Here is a 20899-nt window from a genome sequence, read left to right as displayed (position 1 = left end):
ACTCGTGGGAGAAAGCCAGTGTTCACTACCCCACTGTACACACATTAAGGGAACAAACCCCTGAGAGCGTTATGCCAGGGCCACTATTATTACCGCGTCGACGGGCTTACCTCACGTAAACAGTTGAAAATTTTCGTTTCACTCCCGTACACTCTTGGTGAATAACGTATCCTTCAGTCGCCTTTTCCACAGAGAGAAGCGTAAAGCCAAGAAAGTGAGTAACGTCCAAATCCAAACCGACACACGTACCAAGTGGAACAAAGTTGTTTACAATGGACGCAGTTAACGCTCGACCATAGACGCTCACGTCATTTTAACATAACGAACAACACTCGACTTTTACCTCCCCATTTTCCACCGCTATTTTGACTTTTCTCTATTCACAATGGAATTGTTAATTTACCCCGTGGACGTGAGTTGGTACATTTATGAGGCATCGCTCGTGTAAATTTCAATCTCAATTTCAATGATTAATATGAAAAGTCAGAATTATATTATTCACCGGCTTTCACATCAATTTTGATACGTACCTAGTCTAAATATTATAATCTGCTAATGAGATTATTATTTTACACGATTATCCTGACGTAATGAAGGGAATAATTAATTTTTGGAAAATAAAGAGATAGTAAATTGAAATCTATAATCCAATATTTTACGTTATACACGTCCCGTGTCCTGCTTTTATGTTATTAATTGAAATTACATGCATATATGACTTCAATTAATTTTTGAGCTAAGGTTATTACTCGAAAATCACTTGATTATATATGTGAGGAAAAAATACAAAATGAATTGAGTCCACGGAGATAATATTTTGGGTAAAAAAAATTCATTGTTTCGGTATTTGATTTTTTTTTAATGGGTATACGTTATAAATTATGTGATGATTAAATTTTATTCTCTGATAGAGAAATTTTCATCCGACGAATATTAATGGCAACTTTACGTGCATATGAAGTTGATTTTTATCAGGATAAAATTAAATTTTTTTTCGTGGTGTAGAAGAAAAGGGAAAAGATGATGCTCCTACATTACTTTCGGTGCAAAAGTCCCAACTACCGTCAACAGGAAGGAAAAACATGAAGAAAATCACAGTATAATGCGGATCGCAATCATGCTAATTGCGGTGAAAGCAAGTTGCCAGCACTTCAGGAACGAGTAAATATTCTACTCGTGAACCTACCTAGCAATATCAACGGCGAGAATAGCGCCTGGTTGTATACCTTCTCATCATCCTTCAAAACTCTCATGCCTAGTCTGTCTTTCTTTTTTGTTTATTCATTTTTTATCTTTTTCAACAACTTTTAGTTCTGTTTTGACTCTTCTCGTTGGAGTGTAACCGAATTACGGTAGTGAGAAATTACTTTTTACAGCTAGAAAAGTTGAAGAAAATTTATGGAGAAGTTCACGAGAAAATTTATGAAATCCCGAGGTTTTTTCATCATTTATTCATTTCTAGTGATTGTGTAATAATCATGTTGGTAAAATGAATTTGACTATAATTTCAACTGAATATCAATAATTTGAACGCTTCGAAGATGGGGAATTTCACGATTTTTTTCCCCAGAAATCCAATTTAATGTTCGTGTCCTGAAAGGCACTAGATTAATATCCACAAAATTTCATTTTTTTCCACAAATTGAACATTTTCTAGTGCAGACAATGAATTAATAAAAAAAACTCTTCTAAGAGGAGAATCAACGAGCTGCCTCTACTCATTATATCCATGACATAATGTTAAAGTAACCACCTCTATGAACTCGGTCATTGCTTTTACTCTGCAGTTGGCTTACCACAGAAGCAGAAGCCACAGTGGCAGCCGCACGTGCAGGTCGAACCAAATATAGCGCAAACTTCGAGAAATAATGGAAACATGAGATTTCGGCGGGAATTTCAGATTTCAAATTTTAATATCATCTTCTCCTAAACGAAAATATCCCTCAATTCATTAAATTCCAACGAGAAAACTAAAATTTCATGAAGAGTTGAGTACTATTACCAAGAGAGTGACGTTAAATGTCATCAAGAAGAAAAAATATCGCGAAAAATTGGAAATTGAAATTTTTATCCAGATTCCAAACCCGAAGGAATAATTTTTCTTCACAATAAAAATTGAGAGATAAAATTAGCCTTTGAGAACTGACTGTGACTTATTATGCTCAAGTCAACGGTGATTCTATTTCAAGAAACATAACAAATTTACGGGAATAAGAAAGTAATAATTAAGTTTCCCAACGTAACCCGTAATTGAAATGTAATTCAATAAAGATTGTACACCCGAATTGAAATAGCATCAACTGTCACATCCTTTCTACGATTTCTTCCTTAAAAATTAACCACTCATCTGATGCCTCATCGCTGTAAGATTGACAAGATCCTCCGTAATTTTTTCTGTGATTAAAAAATTTTCCCGAATGGATCATAGACATTACTGACACACAAAAACTGAACAATCAAAAAAAATTAATCAATCATTGCCAATCACCCTCATAAAAAATTATTTTCTTCATTAACTGAATTTTAAACTCAATAAAAGATCACATTACAGCCTAGTCCGAATAAGAAGCACTTGTGATTCAGTTCACGATGACACCCAAGCCATTGCCATCGAAGCTGTACTGAATCAGTGTACACTCCAGTGGCAGGGAACAACGATTTCAGGTGGAGGTGGGTGGGTGAGTGGGTGGACCTCTCCGTATTCTCACCGTTACCGCGGCGGTTTAATCAGCAACCAACACAGACGACGCAACTTTGTCTAGTGGTACAGGACAAGAGAGAATATTCATTCGTATTCGAGTGCACGACTACGTTAGCAAAAGTAACTTTGAACGAGAAAATTTCCACCTATATACGTGCCATATTGCTATTGGCCCACTGACTTTTACTAAACTGCACACATAGACGGTGATTTTTACGTTAAAAACAAGTTTTCTCAGGTAGACGGGGTAGGAGTCCAACAACATGAACTAAATACTTGTTACTGGGAGGATTAAACTAACCCCTTGTCCGCCTCCCTCCCAATTGCCACGTGGTTTTCATATAAAATTTTGAATTTTGCCCACAAATATTCGTAACATGAAAGCAAATGTTTGATGAAAATTATGCTAGTGTTGACTAAATGTGAATGTGTGAGAAAACGAGGACATTTTAATATACATTTATAAATAATAAATTTTATGAAAAAAATAATACACAGCAATAAAGAGTGATTCATTGAATAATAAAAGAAAAAAAATCCAATTTCCATAACTTCCACTAAGACGGAGTGAGTCGTTAAGCCGCGAACTGAGAAACTCGTAATTAAAAAAGTGTTAATCTGTCGTATAGTAGGAAAATAGGATTAAAAATATTGGGGCCGAGAGTTTGAAGAGTTAAAAATGAATAAATTATAAAAATATTTTCCAACTTCCCGGAAAATTGTATTGATTCTAGTGCTGGTTTTGCTCACTTTCCTCCCGCTCTTCAGTCACCAAAATACAAAATTTTCTTTGACCGTAGGTTGAAAATATAGCTTTCCTCCGCACTTGATGAACAATATACTATTTATTGTGAGAGCATATTAATTATTATGAAACATGTATAGACGGAAATGCCTATGCCCGTAGCTAATTCCTCCTCCATCCGTCGCCACCAGATATCGAAAATATTTTGTTATTACTGAACAATTCCATTGAATCTGTTAGGCGCACGTTCTACCCACTGATTATATTCTATTCGTATCCCATTACCCTGACCGATCGGCATAGCTTATACACGACTGGCCAAACCGCAATAGAAATCCCAGAGGTACCCTCCCCCGAGTTTACCCAGCTTGGACAGGCTTGCAAAACGTTCCACTATGTTGAATCATGAATTCTACCGTAGCTTTCGTTAAAATTGCAGCCACTTTATCGTTTTGGTATGTTGAGAATGACTGACGTATCCCTGCACAGCTGTACATTATTGCTCATAATAGCGTTAGAGTATGAATCTCATAAACAAATTCCTAATAATTCACTAGTCAAGGGGTAAAGGATTGAAATTCAAAAATAAAAGTTCTTCAACCTCGAATAATTTGTACCATATATTAATTATCACGAAATTTCGAGTTATAAATGAGAAAAGGACGGCTCATGACACACTTTTATACAACAATAGTATAATGTTTGTCAAACAATTTGCTCCATGCAATGACTACAAGAGAACAGTATTGTGGATGAACCAATCAAACCTCCCAACGCATGGAAAATTGGATCAATGATACTTGGATATGGTAAAGCGAACTCATAATCCATATTGATAGAGTGTAACTTGTGATTACGATCACAACTTGTCAATTACAATGGATAGAATAAAATCGATATGCAATTATTCAATGAAATATGATGCTACGGTTCGAAATCTCCGTATTTTCCCGGATCTTTATAATTTATCCATTCCATATTTTCGAAACAAAGAGCTCAACAAATTAATTCTGGCATTGAAATTAGTCATGATACATACATATATATATATCTGATATGTATATATGTATCGATGAATTTAATTCACGTATCAATCTCGGCCATGCAAAAATTAAATAATATCCCGAATCACTCAACTATATTTTAATTGTATAATGACGCTGTGGCTACCTTTATTCTCCCTGAAAAACCGTTCATCATACTCCAGCTATTGAGAGGTGTCCAATTAGTGTTGATTTCATAAATAATAATCATTTACCATCTCTTGCCAGATTTTACCGACTATTTGGAGAATTTAACGAAGCGCTTCTTAACGATGTTGTGCACTTGGATAATTATGGCGGCATTCTCCTTTATTAACGCTGTTTTAATTACAATTTTAGTGAGGGTTGCTGTTGATACAATCAAGCATTTGGCATCTCAAAAAATCGTATATCCTTTTCACCGAAAAATTTGAAGAATAAAGAATTTTGATTCGATATGAAAAAATAACGTTTTGCCGCGAGTGCTTTCTACCATTCGCTATGAAAACGATTTAATCGTTATGTGACTAATGAATATTCCATGACCCCCGTGGCCCCTGTTCTGAATCGAACAGATATTCTGTTGTGAGAAATGGCGACACTAATCAAATTCAATCCCAATATTCTGATGGTGACGAAATAAAAGTTCAATTGCTATTTCAAGTTTTTCTGTAATTTCACGGAAATTTAAGTCAATGAATGATTTCCCATCATCATATTCTTTTTACTCAGTAGACCGTCTCCTCTGCATTTAAATTACTCAACGACACTGCACAGAGAGAAATTTTTTAAAAATCTGGTTCCAACACGAGAAAACAGGCGCAAAGTGGTGACCAAGAAAAAAATTCAGTGCTGGTACTGAAAATTTTATCGCTTAAAATGCGAATTTTTCCCCAACTTCATAGAAATCGTCGAGAAATATCGAGAAATCTTACCATAAATCCCGACAAAGTTTACCTTAACAGCATTGGATTTTTTATAACCGAGGGATTTTTATTATTTCCAGTCTTCTTACTAGAATTTTTATTAAAAAATTCTCTCTGTGTAGTTGTTACAGCGTCTATCCACTGAACAGAAGAAATGTTTCACCAAATTCTGATCTTACACCTGCATGTACAGTCATCTATAATACTTGGACCGAAAAATTTGCGACAGTTGGTGAAGTGGAGGAGAAAAAAAGGCTGACTCTCAATGAAAAGAAGAATAAAAGAGCCGAATATTTCTTGAAATATTCCCACGCAAAGAAAAGAATATTTCAGACGAGTTTTGCGTTTTATATGTGACAGACGAGTCAAAAGGGCTTTTCCTCATGATTCCCGATGTAATACGTATGAGGTGAGTAAGTGTGAAAGATATTCACGTTCCCTGGAATGCTTACAATGCTTCCTCATAGTTCTCGTCTTTATGGATTTGTAGACAACTTGCTGACAAAGTGCTATTGTACGGCTATTCGAAAGAAGAGGGCAATAAAAATGCCGTCATAACAGATCTTTTACTGTTATACAATGTCTTCTGAGTTGAACAAATATCAGCATGCAGATTAGGGCGCATTTCATGATACGGATAAAGTTTAACTTTGATTCCTATGAAACAATTTAATTACGGAATTCCCTCTTTCTCTCATCGTTACAATAATCAATTCAAGTAAACGAATGGAACACTCAATCCTGAAATACATTTAATGTATTTCCACCGAAATTCCATCTCACATATTATTTCGAGATCGTGTTAATAATATCGATATGATAGAAATAGTAACAATAATTGCAAATAGATAAAATAGAATAATAGAATACCATAAATAGAATACTATAAATTAATTGTTCCATTAAAACAGTCTATAATGATGAATGAATCAATGAAGAAGAAAAATAAAATGTCATCTAGCAATTGCACCGTAAAATGTAATAGACATTTTCGAAATTTCAAATACAAGCCCTGATAGGGTTTTTTGAGAAGCAATTTCTTCATGTATTCCGCGTATGAACGCTGACTCCAAAGATGATAGTGATCCCCCTCAACATTTTCTGCAGGTGAATGGGTGGGTAGAGGGCCACAGGAGAATAGAGAAGAGGACGGGTGGAGGATACTATAGACGCGCGAATAATACTGAGAGGGGCAAAGAGCATGAGAGAGGCTATAACATCGGCCGAGATTGGCTTTGGCATGTACGTACGTCGCTTCTCATTTGAATTTAGATTCGTCTCTCGCGCGCTCTCCCTCTGGATACTCACTCCCTCCCTTGTACACCTACCTACCTCCTCATCCTCCACCTCCTCCCCCCCCCCCTCTCTCTCTGTCTATAAAATCCTCTATACAGCTATGTACCTTCGGATGCATAACACCGTTATATACGTGTTCGGATTTTTGCATTTTTTTGAAATTCACATAAGACGAATATCAGGATAAGAAAATCGGTACATGTAAATGAACGAATTGACGGGAGTGAAAGGGAAATGGAACAGAATTTCCATCGTGTCAAATAAAATTACGTTACTTCGGGATTTTTCAATTTATTTAACAATTTTTATATTCATTTTTTCTCCCTTGACACCTGTCATTTTCACGTGAAATTCAAAGTCATTACGTCATGTGGAGGCCTTGGATACCTCAAACTATTTGATTTTCAAAATTAAATTTGATCTCATTCTCCCAAGAATTACGATGTAATTTGAGAGAATTTCCTCTGAATATTTCGTTCCATCTGCTGTTTGATTAAATAGTCTCTCGATTTTCAGTCGTATTATTCAATGAAATTATGGAGAGTCCGGAAAATCCAGGAAATATTTGCCAATTCATATCATCCCGTTTCTAACCACTTCCTCAAAGTAATTAACTTTATTAAAATTTCTCTCAATTGAAACATTTTAATGAATTGAAACTTAACCAACGATAAATTCGAAAAATGTAAATTAAATCCAAAAATCCAGTCTTATATTCTCAGCAATCGACAATTTATACCAAAGTGACTGGCAAGAAAAGTCGCTCTGGAATGCCCTCAAATACGTCCATGAAACGATACTACGAGCTAAGGTATGTTGACAAATGGCATGGAGCGAGGAAAAGTGGAAAAGCAGAATATAGAGAGGGGAGAGGGTGAGGAGGAGAGAAAAAAAAACTCAAATGCCAAGAGGGGGGGAAAAAATGTAGCAGAGAGAACAGCAAGTGAGACAATGTAAAGGAGAAGAGAAGGGCGTTTGAGCAGACGCAGTAGTAGTTTACTCACTCGGTCGTACGTATAAGATTGGTTAGACCTTCACTGCGTTACAAGGAGAGAGGGAAATATAGGAGTTTGAAACGTACAAGAATAAGCTCACATCGTAAAACTGGTGTAGAGGGGTGCTACAAAGAGTTAGGTGACTTATCGTGGCAACTATCTGCTCAACTGGCTCGGATTTATTTCTATAGGTACAATCTGCTGCGACATAAAGTATTTTTTGAAATAAGAAGGGAGAGGGAAAGGGACCAATGTAGATGAAGAGAAGCCATTGTCATTTGTATTCTCTCGAGGGAGAGATTTATCATTGGAAAATTATTGCCAACGGCCAAAAAATGGAACATGAGTTATTGTCACTGGATCCTATACTTGATAAAGTATGAAAGATTTTTTTTTATAATAATTAGAAATTCACCAGATAAACGACAAGTGTAAAAATTTCACATCAAGCACATGCTGAAATCATTAAAATTCGTTGAATCACTATTATAATTATAATGAACAATACAATGAAACTTGACTGGAGTAAACTTTGGTGAAACATAAATTATACTGAACAAACGATTGCTAGGGTAATTGGACAAGTGATGAAGAAAAATTGTATGAAAAGAGAATGTTTATTCATCTACAGAAACGCCAGGGGGTTTATATTATTACTCTGACAATCCTATTTCATTTTTTCACCGTCTTTCTTTCCCATTGGGCAATGGAGCAACGGCATCAGCACAAACTTTTCCGTTGGCTACGGAATAATGGAAACGTGAGAAGACTCGCATTTGGACAAGCCAACCATATAGCCAATACCTTCGTGATCTGGAAGGAGATATAGATTGCCGAGGAATAGTGGAATAGAGAGGGCCAATCTCAATTTATAAGAGTGGATACAATATGATTTCAGGAATTTTCCTATTTGAAAATTATAAATTTTCGGAAAAATCATGAAAACTGATTCATTCTGTCTAACAATGTCCCATATAACTCCCCAAATTGTAGGAAAAAGGGTTTAAATAATTTGCGAAGTAAATAATTGTCTTCAGCCCAAATAATTTAAATTATTGAAAAATCCCTCTGTCCGAAACTATCGGATATTCATTAAACTTCCCATACCATTCCATCGTAATTCAATAACCAAGCAACATGACTAAAGTTTTGAGAAATTGGATTGACAGACTTGAAGAAAATTAGCTGTAAGGGATGAATCAATCAATAGCCATAGTGATGTTAGAGAATTAGAAAGTGCCCTCGAACCACGTAGATGGTAGGACGAGGGACAGTTGTTAGTTGAGAAAGGGATGCCGCCATCGTCATGTGGATCAGTTGGTAATTGATTGGATAGGGGTAGGAGTAAACACTTTGAGATTGATCGATCGGCTAATCACTCCCCTACGAACTTTACCAAGAATATATTTTTTTTATACTTTTATCTTTTCATTTTTTACTTTTCGGAGAAAGCACTGTATTCGTGAAATTTGAAATTTCTATTCCAATAAATTAAAGCATTTGATTACATTTATTATAGAAAAATTTCATTTTGAGAAGAACCTTCAAGTCAAAGTCAAGTCAGTGCCCCACCAGCCAATGAATGTTACTTGCACTTGCATCTCCCGTCAATCCCTTCTTCCTCATTCAGCCATTAGAATGAGAGAATTAGTTTCTATAATGAGGAAGATTCCAACCATCTCGTTATGCCGCGAGGTACAACTTTTCAATCTCCCCATTTCTCGGAAATAATTCTATTTCCCATGATAATGAGTATGAAAGAAGAAAACGATGTGAAAAAACTATCAATCTCTAATTTTGTAATTTTTCAATTTAAAATTTATTAATTATTCCAACTAAATAAATTTATTATAATAATGGTGCATTTACCCCCTCACAAACGATAAATTTCTCCTCCTTAATTCGTATTGCCGCGATAAGCGACCGCCCCAGAGAGGCACTTTTTTTTTTTCTTCTCTCCAACGCGGCAATCCGCCCATTTTAGTATCCTCACGGATTTTTCGAGAAGCTCGTTATCAAGAATTTTCATTGTTCTTTTACCACTCGCGGAAGAATAAGAGCCGTCGCCAGCAGCCGCGAATAGAAGGAAGGGTGGAGGGAGTAGCATCGGATTAAAAAAAAAGGGGGGGTAAAAGAAGAAAATCCGTAATTGCGGCAAATCACTTCGAAGGACTTGGCGTATATAGTGCAGAAGAAATGCACGCCAAGTGGTAGGTGAGGGTGGAATTCTTATCCATTGGCTTTCCTTTTTCCCTCCTTCAGCCGCTTTCATTTTCCAATATTTCTCACTGGAAATTGGTCGAAAATATTGGGGAACTAGTTACAGTGGTCGTGACATTTCATGAAACACTCAAATCATAAATACGAAGAAGTATTTTTTTTTTTTTAACAAACGTCAAAGTTCCAAGAAATTTTATCTTTTGAGAGACTTGTACTAAGTTTATAGTGATTATCCGATCCCAATAGAGAGAAATTTTCGATGAAAATTATCCTGTCGTTTAGACAACTGTATCATAAATCCTCGTTATTCGGCCAAATCAATAAAATAAAATACTTTCTAATAGATTAGATTGTTTATGGCTAGATTTAGGTAATTCTATGTCTCTTGATTTTCAATGTCCACGGAGTATACATGTACTATGCACAAAATCAAGTTGCAAATATAACCCGGCTTCCCTCGAGTCACAGTCAGCACTGCCAAAGTACAGTAATTGAGTTCATGAAGTAAATCCATCGGTCGTGTACTGACTACGAACAAAGTTTTACATTTGACGATATTGCTGGCCTTTTGAAAGCAGTGACTTTCAATAACAAAAATAAAAAACTACCCCCTTGAATTTTCATTTTATTATCCTTTGGGATTCACTCGAATTGGGTAAATTATCGCACTCAATGCAATTATACAGATACAAAAACGAAATTTACAGCGAATTAAAATTTTGTTTTTCAATGAAAATTTCAATTTTAATGTGCATAATCATGAGAATAATGGACCATTAACTCAACCCACATTTCACCAACAAATCGTTTTCCCTGTGTATAAAAATTCCGAAAAACCTATAAAATTTATACGCCGTAATAACCGAATATAGCGTTTTCACCCGTGAAATCGCTTTACACCATGAGGATGAGCATTAGCAAAGTTAGGTGGCAAGCGTTTATGGGATACCAAAGAGATTATATCATGAAATACAGTGAAACGCACGTACATTACAAACGTTATACGCATCTAGCATGCAACAATTTCATCATTGGAAGAGCCATTAGATATATCTACCCCCTACTACACCAAAAATTGACAAAAGAAAATTTCTCATTTCCCAACATTCTCTGGAGATGTTAAAAATATAAAGAAAAAATACCACACGTTCCTCAACCAACTGAATTAAATTATCAATGAATTTGCACTATTCCATTGTTACGATGGAATTATTATTTCATCGAGGCGAGGACATTTATCGATAACAAACAAGAGGAAGGGTAAGAGGGGGTTGGGGCAACTCGAGTCATCCAGTCATCGTGAGGGTCTTCCACATAACCCAGTGTCATACCCCTAACGGCAAACTCCCATGGCTTATCCATTGCAATTCAACGGACTCATCCAGGCGTAAATGTAACGATAGTGTCCAGGGGGCCGTACGGATCATCGATTCTTACACCAACTAGCACGATTATATGAGAATTGTCCTCTATTCAAGAGTACATATAAATGACAGGAATATGACCCACGATTGGATGTATTTTACTTCACAATTTTTACACGTCACTGTGACGAGTTATCTACAATGATTGATTGTGTAGCTCCAATTGAGTGGAACTGGTAAGACATGAGTGACAATACCAACCAGAGCTGAATAACCCACGATTTTCACTGAAGAGATAATTATTTTTTACAGCTGATTGATGATGGCTGCTATCATTATTTCTCTTGTTTGACATCAACTCTCAATAGGAATAAAAGTTTTGTAAATATTCTGGGAATAAAGGGACAATTTCAACCTGAATGATGGAAACCACCTGTTTTCCTTCAGCGATTCTCAGGATACAGCAAAAAAAATTTTATTAACGATCGCTAATATTTTGCTTTAGCAAATATTTTTCTTACAAAAAATGTTCGAGCATTGAAGTGCCTTGAATATAAAATACTACAGCGAATTGTTGTGAAATTATTTTTTTGGGAAATATAAAAAACTTATCGGTTTAAAGAACGATAGATATGTCCATGAGAAAAAATAAGAACTAGGATATGAGCCTTCGGTTTTAGTTCCTGGCGTGAGCTCGGCTATTTCCCTCATCTGCTGAGTCATAAAGCAGATACTACTCGGTTCCGTGCGCGAAAATACATAAATCTTGGATCACCACTTTCTCCCTCTCTTTTCTACTGAACGAAACGATAACGTACGGGAGAACCAGGTCGCTGAGAAAAATAAATGAACGAATGAAGCAACGAATTGGCTGTAACTGAGCTTGGAGCAGGTGTGCCACAGTCGCAAGACATTTTTTTTTTCCATCGGATTATTCCAACTCGTAATTTATCGGTCATTATATTCTAATAATTCTATTCCATCTCTTCGAGCTAAATATCTAGAATTTTTATCCTTCTATTGTTAGTAAAAATTCATTGTGAATAATACAATAAAAATATATGAGGCACCTGTTCGTCTGAAATCCAGCCATTGTTTGGTATATCAACCAATATTCGTACTTGAATATTTAATGGTGTTAATTCAATTCAAATTCAATTTGAAATTGAATCAATCATGAAAGCAGCTCTTCAAGATAATTTATTTGATTTTAATTATCACAATCACAATGCTCAACTATGTATATGATATGTTAAGACATTAGATGAATCTTGTGGAAAATTGTAATTCAAAATTTTCTACAAAAAAACCTTCAACCATTTACAGTATTAATGGCGATCATTGTAACTTTTATAGTATCATCGACCAATACTGTTCCTGTTCCCTCAACCATTGAGCATTCATATCATGAATTCTTCGTCCACCATTGACCGAGCCGATATCTTGCTCACGTCATGACAAAAGTTTCGAAACGTTAAACCCACCTAATGCGAGTCGTTTGGCTGTATCAACCTCATGTTTCCGAGAAATCGATCGCCAGTAAGAATGAATGGCGAGTAATAAAGATGTAATGGACTGGCTGTACCAAAGTTTCACGATTTTTATGAGAAATTCAATGCTACAAGCATGAAAAAAAAAAAGAAGAATAAAAAACGAAGAATGGACGTGAAAAAGATGTATTATTTATCCGAAAAGAAATGAAAAGTCATAACTCAAAATTTATAGTGAGCAAATCCAGTCAACACGAACTCAATCACCTATTACAATGATTCTAGTATGCATGGATAATTAAATTCAGATTCTCAGAAACTTCATAAATCCTCATTTGAGATAATGATCTAGTTTTCAGCCAATGGGGTTTAGAAACGACATATATCGTACATACCCAACTAGCATTATTCAAACTCACTGAGCAAGAATGAAACAGCGGAGCTACGAGATAAGCGTACGTCGGCATAAATACACCCATACCACCGATAATACAATGCACGTTCGAGGAATTAAATAGAGTCTCGTGTTGGGTTTAACGTTTTCATCTCCGAACTGACGGAATTGTTGGATTTAATTTAAACATTAATTGATGTTTTCATATCTCTACGAGTTATTTTAGGATTCATGAAGTTTATCATCATAACTGGTAGACATGAAATTGGAGGAAATAGCGTTAGGTGAAATAATTTATTTCAATTTAATGAATAAAATTATTTTCACTTTAACGATTGAATAATGCTGAACGTGGTATTTGCCGCGACGAAAAACATTAACTCAAAATTATTATGGGGAAAAAAAATTTGTAAAAGTTATGTACTTCAAGAAATAGCCATTACTTTTCTGGTTACTTCAAATTATTCCATTATGTCGCCTCCTAATTTCATAGTATCTCATCCTTCACTCATTGACGACCAAGGTATTTCCTTCAACATCTTATAAACTCCGCAAATTACCTAGAATTCACAATTTTCCCTTCATCACTAAGTATCTTAACAATTCTCCAACAAGTGCGATCTATCAATTTTCTTAGAAACTTTTAACCCAGGTGGATTAAGAATTAAATTGTACTTTATAAAATTCCACCGACGGATAATTTCCACGTTCCGATAAATTTATTTATTCAATATAACCCAATACGAGTAATTATTATTAATTTCTAATTGCTGGTGAACTATTAAGAAACTGTTCATACATTTTTTGGAGAAAGTTTATGAAAGCAGGAATGAATGGGGAGTGAAGCTGAACTGTAACTAGGAATGAAAAAAAAAAAAAGAAAAAAGAAAAAACAACTCTGCCATTGTGTGAAAATAAAAACCTCCAGTAGTGGTGAAAAGGTGGGCGAGGGAGGCGAGGGTGGAGCACAAAGTGGCAGGGGTTCTTAACAATAATAAAAGAGAATCCCCAAGCCTGTACATAGTGTCTCTTTTGGACTACATAACAGCACAGCCCAAGTACACAGCGACATTATAGTCTCCCCTTATTCTTTGAACAAATCCAGCCAAGCGTTTTTCGTTGTTCAACGTGTGTTACCATCATTTGACCCATGATTGTGAAGGAACAACGCATTATTTATACGTAAAAGAGATTTGAAATTTTTTTTTATCCTCATTCACGTTAATGGGTTTGTTTTTATCGGAATAAATGGTAAATTTTCAGTTACATTTAGTCAATATTCGCAAGTCAGGACAGAAACATTCGCTATTTGCCTCACTGCTATATCCGAGCATCCGCGAAAAAAAATTTTATTTCTTTATAAAATAAAAAGATTTATTTGAAGTATTTTACTCATTTCAAGGCAAATAATCTATTGATATTCCACAATTAATTCAATCAAATTTGATTGGATCAAGTGAAAATTGATTGTTAATAAAAGAATTTATTTGATGACACAATTGGAGATTGGCTCAGTGAAATTAAAAAAATCCGCTTTCATTCTTAACATTCTTAGTATTCCAAAACTTTCAAAATTCCCAGTTTTCCCATCACCATGAATGAAAGAATGAAACTGAAATAGTTTTTATTGTGTATCTCAATGCATACCAGATGCGTTACAACTTTTACCTCATAACCATTCCTGTAATTTTCATCCATTTCCCTTTTTCAGCACAAAAGGCCGAGGAAAAAAGAGAAAAAAAAATCATTTCGGGGTAGAATAGAAAATATGGTAACATGGAAATAACATCACGGAGATATTTCAAAGAAAAAGTGCAAACTGCGCGAGTCCGGATTTCGATGAGAATCAGTTTTTCATTTTTTTTTTTGTCTGTCGAGCAGCGAGCAATTTCAACGGGAAAAAAATGTTCGACTGATCGTAACTGATGTGGACAGTGGTAAACCGCGGTTCAATAGCAGAATTTTTTTGTATTCACAGAAATATACCCCAAGTATTGTGTATTATCAACGTGTCCAGATTAATCCGGTATTTTTTACGCTTTAATCTCATCCCTATGAATATCTTGTGAATGGATTTTCTCATGCAACTATAAATACAGTGCAATAAATGAACCGATTTTTGGACCTACGGCATTATTGATTGAAAAAAAAGCCGATCAGTCGAGGGGTTGGCAACTAAAATTTTAAAAAATTAACAAATCAAGCCTTGGACACTCGCTACGTCCCTCGGTTTCGTTTGAATATTTATCTATTTAGTCATTTCATAAAAGTACTCCATTATACTCGTTAAAATTTGTTCCTTTCCTGTGCTTCAAAGTTAATAAGACTGATTACTTCCATGAAACGTGTTCCAATTTACCAATAAATACGTGGAACTATTCTGACGACTAACTATTTCGTTACCCTAATTAATTTTAGTTGAATGAAGCCTATGAAATTGCTTATAGCCACAATTGAACTCAATGAAGTAAATGAAATCGATTGAAATCCACTGGATTTTGAAATCATGATGTCACACCATCACAAAATTCCTCAACCCCATCAGCATAATAATGCTCAACGATAATGAAAAAGTTTCCATCAAAAAGCAGCGAAAAACTCCAACTTTTAAACACAATAAATAAATCATTTGAATATAATGAGCGAAAAAAATTCAACAAATAACTGTGCATTCACAACAGCATAACTTTAATTGAAATGAAAATTATCCTTTCGCAAAACGAATAATTCCCACGGCCCATAACCCTAAACAACAGCATTAAGAATGAAATATTTGGAACTCACGATTAGCTCCGGATGTCTCGAGTATCAGGATGTTTGAGACAAGTGCGCCCACGAGGGTTGTGGTTATGAAGAAGGAGCTCGAGCCGCGCCCCATCACGGCATCACTACGAACTTGTACGCTTCTATTGTTACCTCGTGGTCCCTCACTGATTTTCAGTGATTACACCAACCAGATTTATCCCCCCTCCCTCCTCCTCCTCCAAAAAAATCAAAACAATTTAAAAGAAAATATTCACAATTTTTAATGATAGAAAACGTATCCACGCAGTAACGACGGCACATTCATTGATAATCACGTCAACACTCAACATAATTAGAGACCTTGAGGAGAAAAAAAAAAACTGTTCTCAACTGCTGACTTTAATTTTTATTTTATATCACGCACCGTTGTCTATCTTACTGCGTTTAATAAGTGGTCCAGAGGCCGGTGTTTTCACCCACACAATATCACTCTCAATTCCACACAAGCCTTTGAGTTCACTGAACAACGAGACGAGTGATTTACTGGAGATAAACCCCTCGAGCTTCTCTTCTTTTCATCAAGTGCTTTGTGTTACCGTTTAAATGAAATGGAAACTCTTTAATACGAATGTTTCTTTTCACGATTTCTCGTGACTCGAAAATTGCCTCTATTTGTGTTTCAATGTCACTTTGAATTAATTCCGCGCATTGTGAGATGATTGTGAGTCCTTAATGCGGGCGGAAACGAACAGTTAATTCTATGAATAACATGATTTAAATGAAATAGTCATTCACATTTCAAATCAGAACATGACACATGAGGATTGGAGATGGATAATTAAACTCGGGACAGAAAAAAAAAAAATCAATGAGAGCCCATCAAAATGATAATTAATCTGCCGAAACGTACGTAGAGTAGGGGCTGATGAGAGGGTGAGAGAGGATTAAAAAAAAAAAGCCAACGAATAAATGAAATTTTTCAACCCAAAATTATCAGTTGATCAGTATTCACCCTTCACTCTATTACACATGTGTTTCGTACAAATTTACACAGCTACAGTACCCGAATAACAATTAAATATAAATTTATCGAGTGAATTATATTTTATTCACGACCAATGGACAGTGAAATAACTCGAGGCTCGATTACCATCAATTATTCAAATTAAATACCAACGAAATAGATTAGAGTACAATGTAATTGAATTATTTTTATTATCCTCGTGGGCTTATCGCCATTGTCACAACTATCCCTCATCACTGCTTGCTCAAATAAATGAATTTAATAAAAAGAAGTGAAGAAAAAATACGAATCCCATTCAATTTATCAAATACTTTCTATCATAGACTAAAGAATTATATTCTCAATAATTTAAAATTAATTCCTCCAACCGCCTAAACTTGACTGAAAAAATGAATTTCTTCTAATAAAATTGGGATAAACGAGCACAACAATATAATCATTAATCTACCGTATATCCGAGATAACAACAACAGCTGTAAAGAAAGAACGTGTGACGCGGCACCGAGCAGTCCTCGACATCGAGTCGGTGTTTCGAAACTGAATCCGCGGCACAGTTGGACTGCTCTGGGGGGATACCATGAGCGCCACCACTACCCTCTCTACCCGCTCATTCTCATCCCTCTCATCTCTGTTTCTACCCCGAGCCTCTTTTTCCACCACCTCACAGCGACCCCCGATTTCACCCGACTATCTCGCCGACACCCTGTCAGCTCCAGCTTACCATCTCTGTCTCTCTCTGTCTATATATCTATCTCTCTTTCTCTCTCTCACTCAATCTCTCTAGGGTTTCTGCGCACCCGCGTCTCTTCTGCAACCTGACTCACGCGCACTGTACCTTATTGTTGTAAAATGTGAATAAAAAAAAAAATTACTCGAGAAGTATATGACAACTATTGCTGGTATGATTTAACGGAAAAACAATAAGTATTGTTGACAGTTCTTTGAAACGCTAAAAGAAAAATATGATGTTGCAATATGTTGCAATAAAATTAGAAAAATGGCTTTATTGTTTGTTTGTTTTATCTGCATTGGAATTACAAATTGAATGAATGGTATTTGTGATGGTAATAAATGAGTGAAATGATTCCGTGAGATTGGACAATTTTTTCATTTGAAAAATATATGAAGTATCAGGAAATTTTGTCGTTAAGATATACCGTTAGAAAACACGTTTTTTTTTTAATTGTCCACATGTTTTTCATAAATAATTTTTGTGATAGTATTCGCTATTGAAAATAAAATCTAACTAGCTGTGCTGCACGGTTGAGGGAATGATAAATAGTGAAATATGGACTTCTAACACGCGAGACGTGGGTCAAACGACGCGGGTTATGGGTCCTCCGCATTCCATTTTTCCATTTTATGAGAAGACGGTTCATACGATTTTTTAAATACATTAAATCGTGGTGGACGGAAAAACTTTAAATGCAGTGAAAAAATTTCGTCTATCGAATATTTTGCAGAACTTATCGAACCAATGGATCTTGGGAAGATCTCCCCGAAGAACTAAAATTTTTTTTTGAATGATTTTCAGGAGACGATGTTTATTTATAACTAGTTTCAGAAGAGAGTTTTTCAAGAATATTTTTTTTGTAAATAGTAAGAGGCTTCTCATGACATTTCCATCATTTTTTAAGGGCAGGAATATGAATTAAGGCTTGGGTGGAGCGAAGAGACTCGCTAAGGGATCATCGACCTGTCTCATGAATGAATTAAGAAGAAATTACAGATAATCAAGGTATAAGGCGGAATCACAATTTCGGTCAATATTCTTCGTAATTTGATTAGCATTTAATGCATGACTGTGCAGCAGGTATTTCACATGTTGACAGTGTACGCCTGTCAGAGAATAAACGCGACAGGCAGAGAGAGAGAGAGAGACAGTTGAGGAATTGTTCTTATGTTATATATAGTAAAATTATTGTTATTAATAAATTAATTATATATTTGTGAATGGTTATGCTGCACATTATCATACAACATAACATAATAAAGATTTTCATTCCCATTATTAATCGATACTCAAAGTGACTGTGTTCATTCATTCAACTGAAAAACTACTTCTTTCCTCACCTACACAACTGTCTTCACCGTATCATAAAATCATCAATATTTCATGGACAAACTTAACAACAAAGTTTTCGTGAGTTAAGGAGGCTTGATGAAGTGAAAGGGGTGAGTACAGTTATGCGGAGAAACGAGCACTAGTATCAAGTTTCCAGCTGAGATTCACTCGAGTTAATTCTCAAACAGAAAAGAAAAAAAAATTGCAAGGAAAAAAAAAAGGAAATGAACGAAAAATTTAAATACAAAAAATTCAAGTGGTGAATTCATTATTATATGATTTATCCGCGACAAAGATGAAATTGAGTTCATAAACACAGTTTGGAGGCTTATTAAACATTTTAACGAATACTATTCCCTGAAATGATATAAATTACTGAAAATAGTCCAATTGACATCGGATGAGTAATTTATATTATTGCCCAATGAATATTCTTTGATGTTTAAATTACAATCACGTAAATAACTTTGTCGGCTTCTAGTTACTTTATGTGGCAACAAAATTGTCGACCAAACTTCGAAAACCCCCCGAGAAAAATCTAAAAATGTATGAAAAGAAGACGTATGCAATAAAAAAAATCCAATTAAAATTAATTACAACGCGAAATCTATTATTTTGAAGCTCACGTCAGAAAATAGCTGTTATCGTGACAGTGAGCATTATTACACGCTTGATAACGAATTTTAACGAAGCCCTCGTGTAAAAAAAAAATTGTTCACGATTTTTCTCAAACCAAATAAAAATGATAACCTAATATTGAGATGAAAACCATTGTTCGAGGCATCATCATCAATTTTAATTAGACCATTCAATTTTTATGGAACAACGTCAATGTAATTTCATAATTCCAATGAACTTATATTCGTCATGATACTAACATTTTTTTTAAATAATCGTCCATCAATGTGAAAAATTCGACGTCTCTGTGTTCGCTCATTTATCTCAATGTACGCTTGACACACAGTAAAAACGAATGTCTGAATTTCCCATACCTTTTACAGACATTTTTCAAATGTCAAAAAAACACCTGAATAAAATCCAAGAATTACCTAAATTTGAGATAAATAGAGATTTGAAAATCTTAATTCATGTTCAGATTCAGATAAACGTATACATCATCCCAACGTTTATACAACTTTTTTAAAATGTCTTTAAAATTTAAACATTAATATTTACTGTCCACATATCTCATTATTTTCACTCTACCTATAACAACAATTAGATATCCCTATGAAATATCCGAACTTCAATATATATAATTTGATGAATTTTCAATTGAACCCCTGTCAGAGTCATTTTCCGATCAATATTCCAAAATTATCATTTTATTAATCAGTCCTAAGAAGGTTCAAGAGGTCACTCGGTCGTTCCACGGCTGCCAGTGAACCGGATTTTGCTCTTGTCTTTTCAATAAATCACAAAATTATTGAAACGACACGAAGAGAAATGGTTCATAAATATTACAGAACTCACCATTCAGATCTCTTTTAGTGAACGAATCCCAATAAAAAAATTAAACCAGATATATAAAAAATAATCCTTCAAATGAATATCCATCTGTTCTCCTCCCCCTCCACAACACTTGCAAGCGTGAAAATTTTCAACTACCATCCCTCGAACATCCCTCTAATAACCAAGTGGTTTTAAATAACAAACCGAACGTATCTAAATCCGAGTATACACACAGTACAATCGCTTTGCCAGTAGTCTGTCCATCGGAGTTTCTCTCCTAAAGTAAACGAGGGTCACGTAGCACAAACCTATAATACATCAAGAGGATATATTCCGGTGTAATGGAGAAAGAAGAGGGAGAGAGTGAGACAGATGTATGATCAGAAACGAGATTTTCAAACTCTTGATTCGCCTGTGGCCAGGATCCACCGGTTATTATTATATCGTTTCCCCTCGTGTA

At 35.2% G+C, this 20899-nt stretch overlaps 1 protein-coding gene across 4 annotated transcripts in view; it reads right to left on the bottom strand.

Annotated features, from left to right (window-relative positions):
* The window catches only part of LOC135172751 (hemicentin-2), a 114985-nt gene extending 97292 nt beyond the window's left edge, over positions 1-17693 (bottom strand). Inside the window, exons 1-2 of one of the 4 annotated variants that reach the window (XM_064139082.1) lie at positions 17644-17693; positions 15938-16656 (exon numbers count right to left, since the gene is read on the bottom strand). In XM_064139082.1, coding sequence (XP_063995152.1) covers positions 15938-16031 — 94 coding nt within the window. In that variant the 5' untranslated portion in view covers positions 16032-16656; positions 17644-17693. Of the gene's footprint in view, positions 1-15937; positions 16657-16910; positions 17605-17643 lie in introns of those variants that run through there. The other 3 variants (XM_064139080.1, XM_064139079.1, XM_064139081.1) reach the window with 3 other exon arrangements.
* Between the last annotated feature and the right edge of the window lie 3206 nt (positions 17694-20899).

The sequence above is a fragment of the Diachasmimorpha longicaudata genome, chromosome 2, assembly GCF_034640455.1.
Source record: "Diachasmimorpha longicaudata isolate KC_UGA_2023 chromosome 2, iyDiaLong2, whole genome shotgun sequence".
NCBI classification, from domain to species: domain Eukaryota; kingdom Metazoa; phylum Arthropoda; class Insecta; order Hymenoptera; family Braconidae; genus Diachasmimorpha; species Diachasmimorpha longicaudata.
This window is presented reverse-complemented; position numbering and strand designations above follow the sequence as displayed.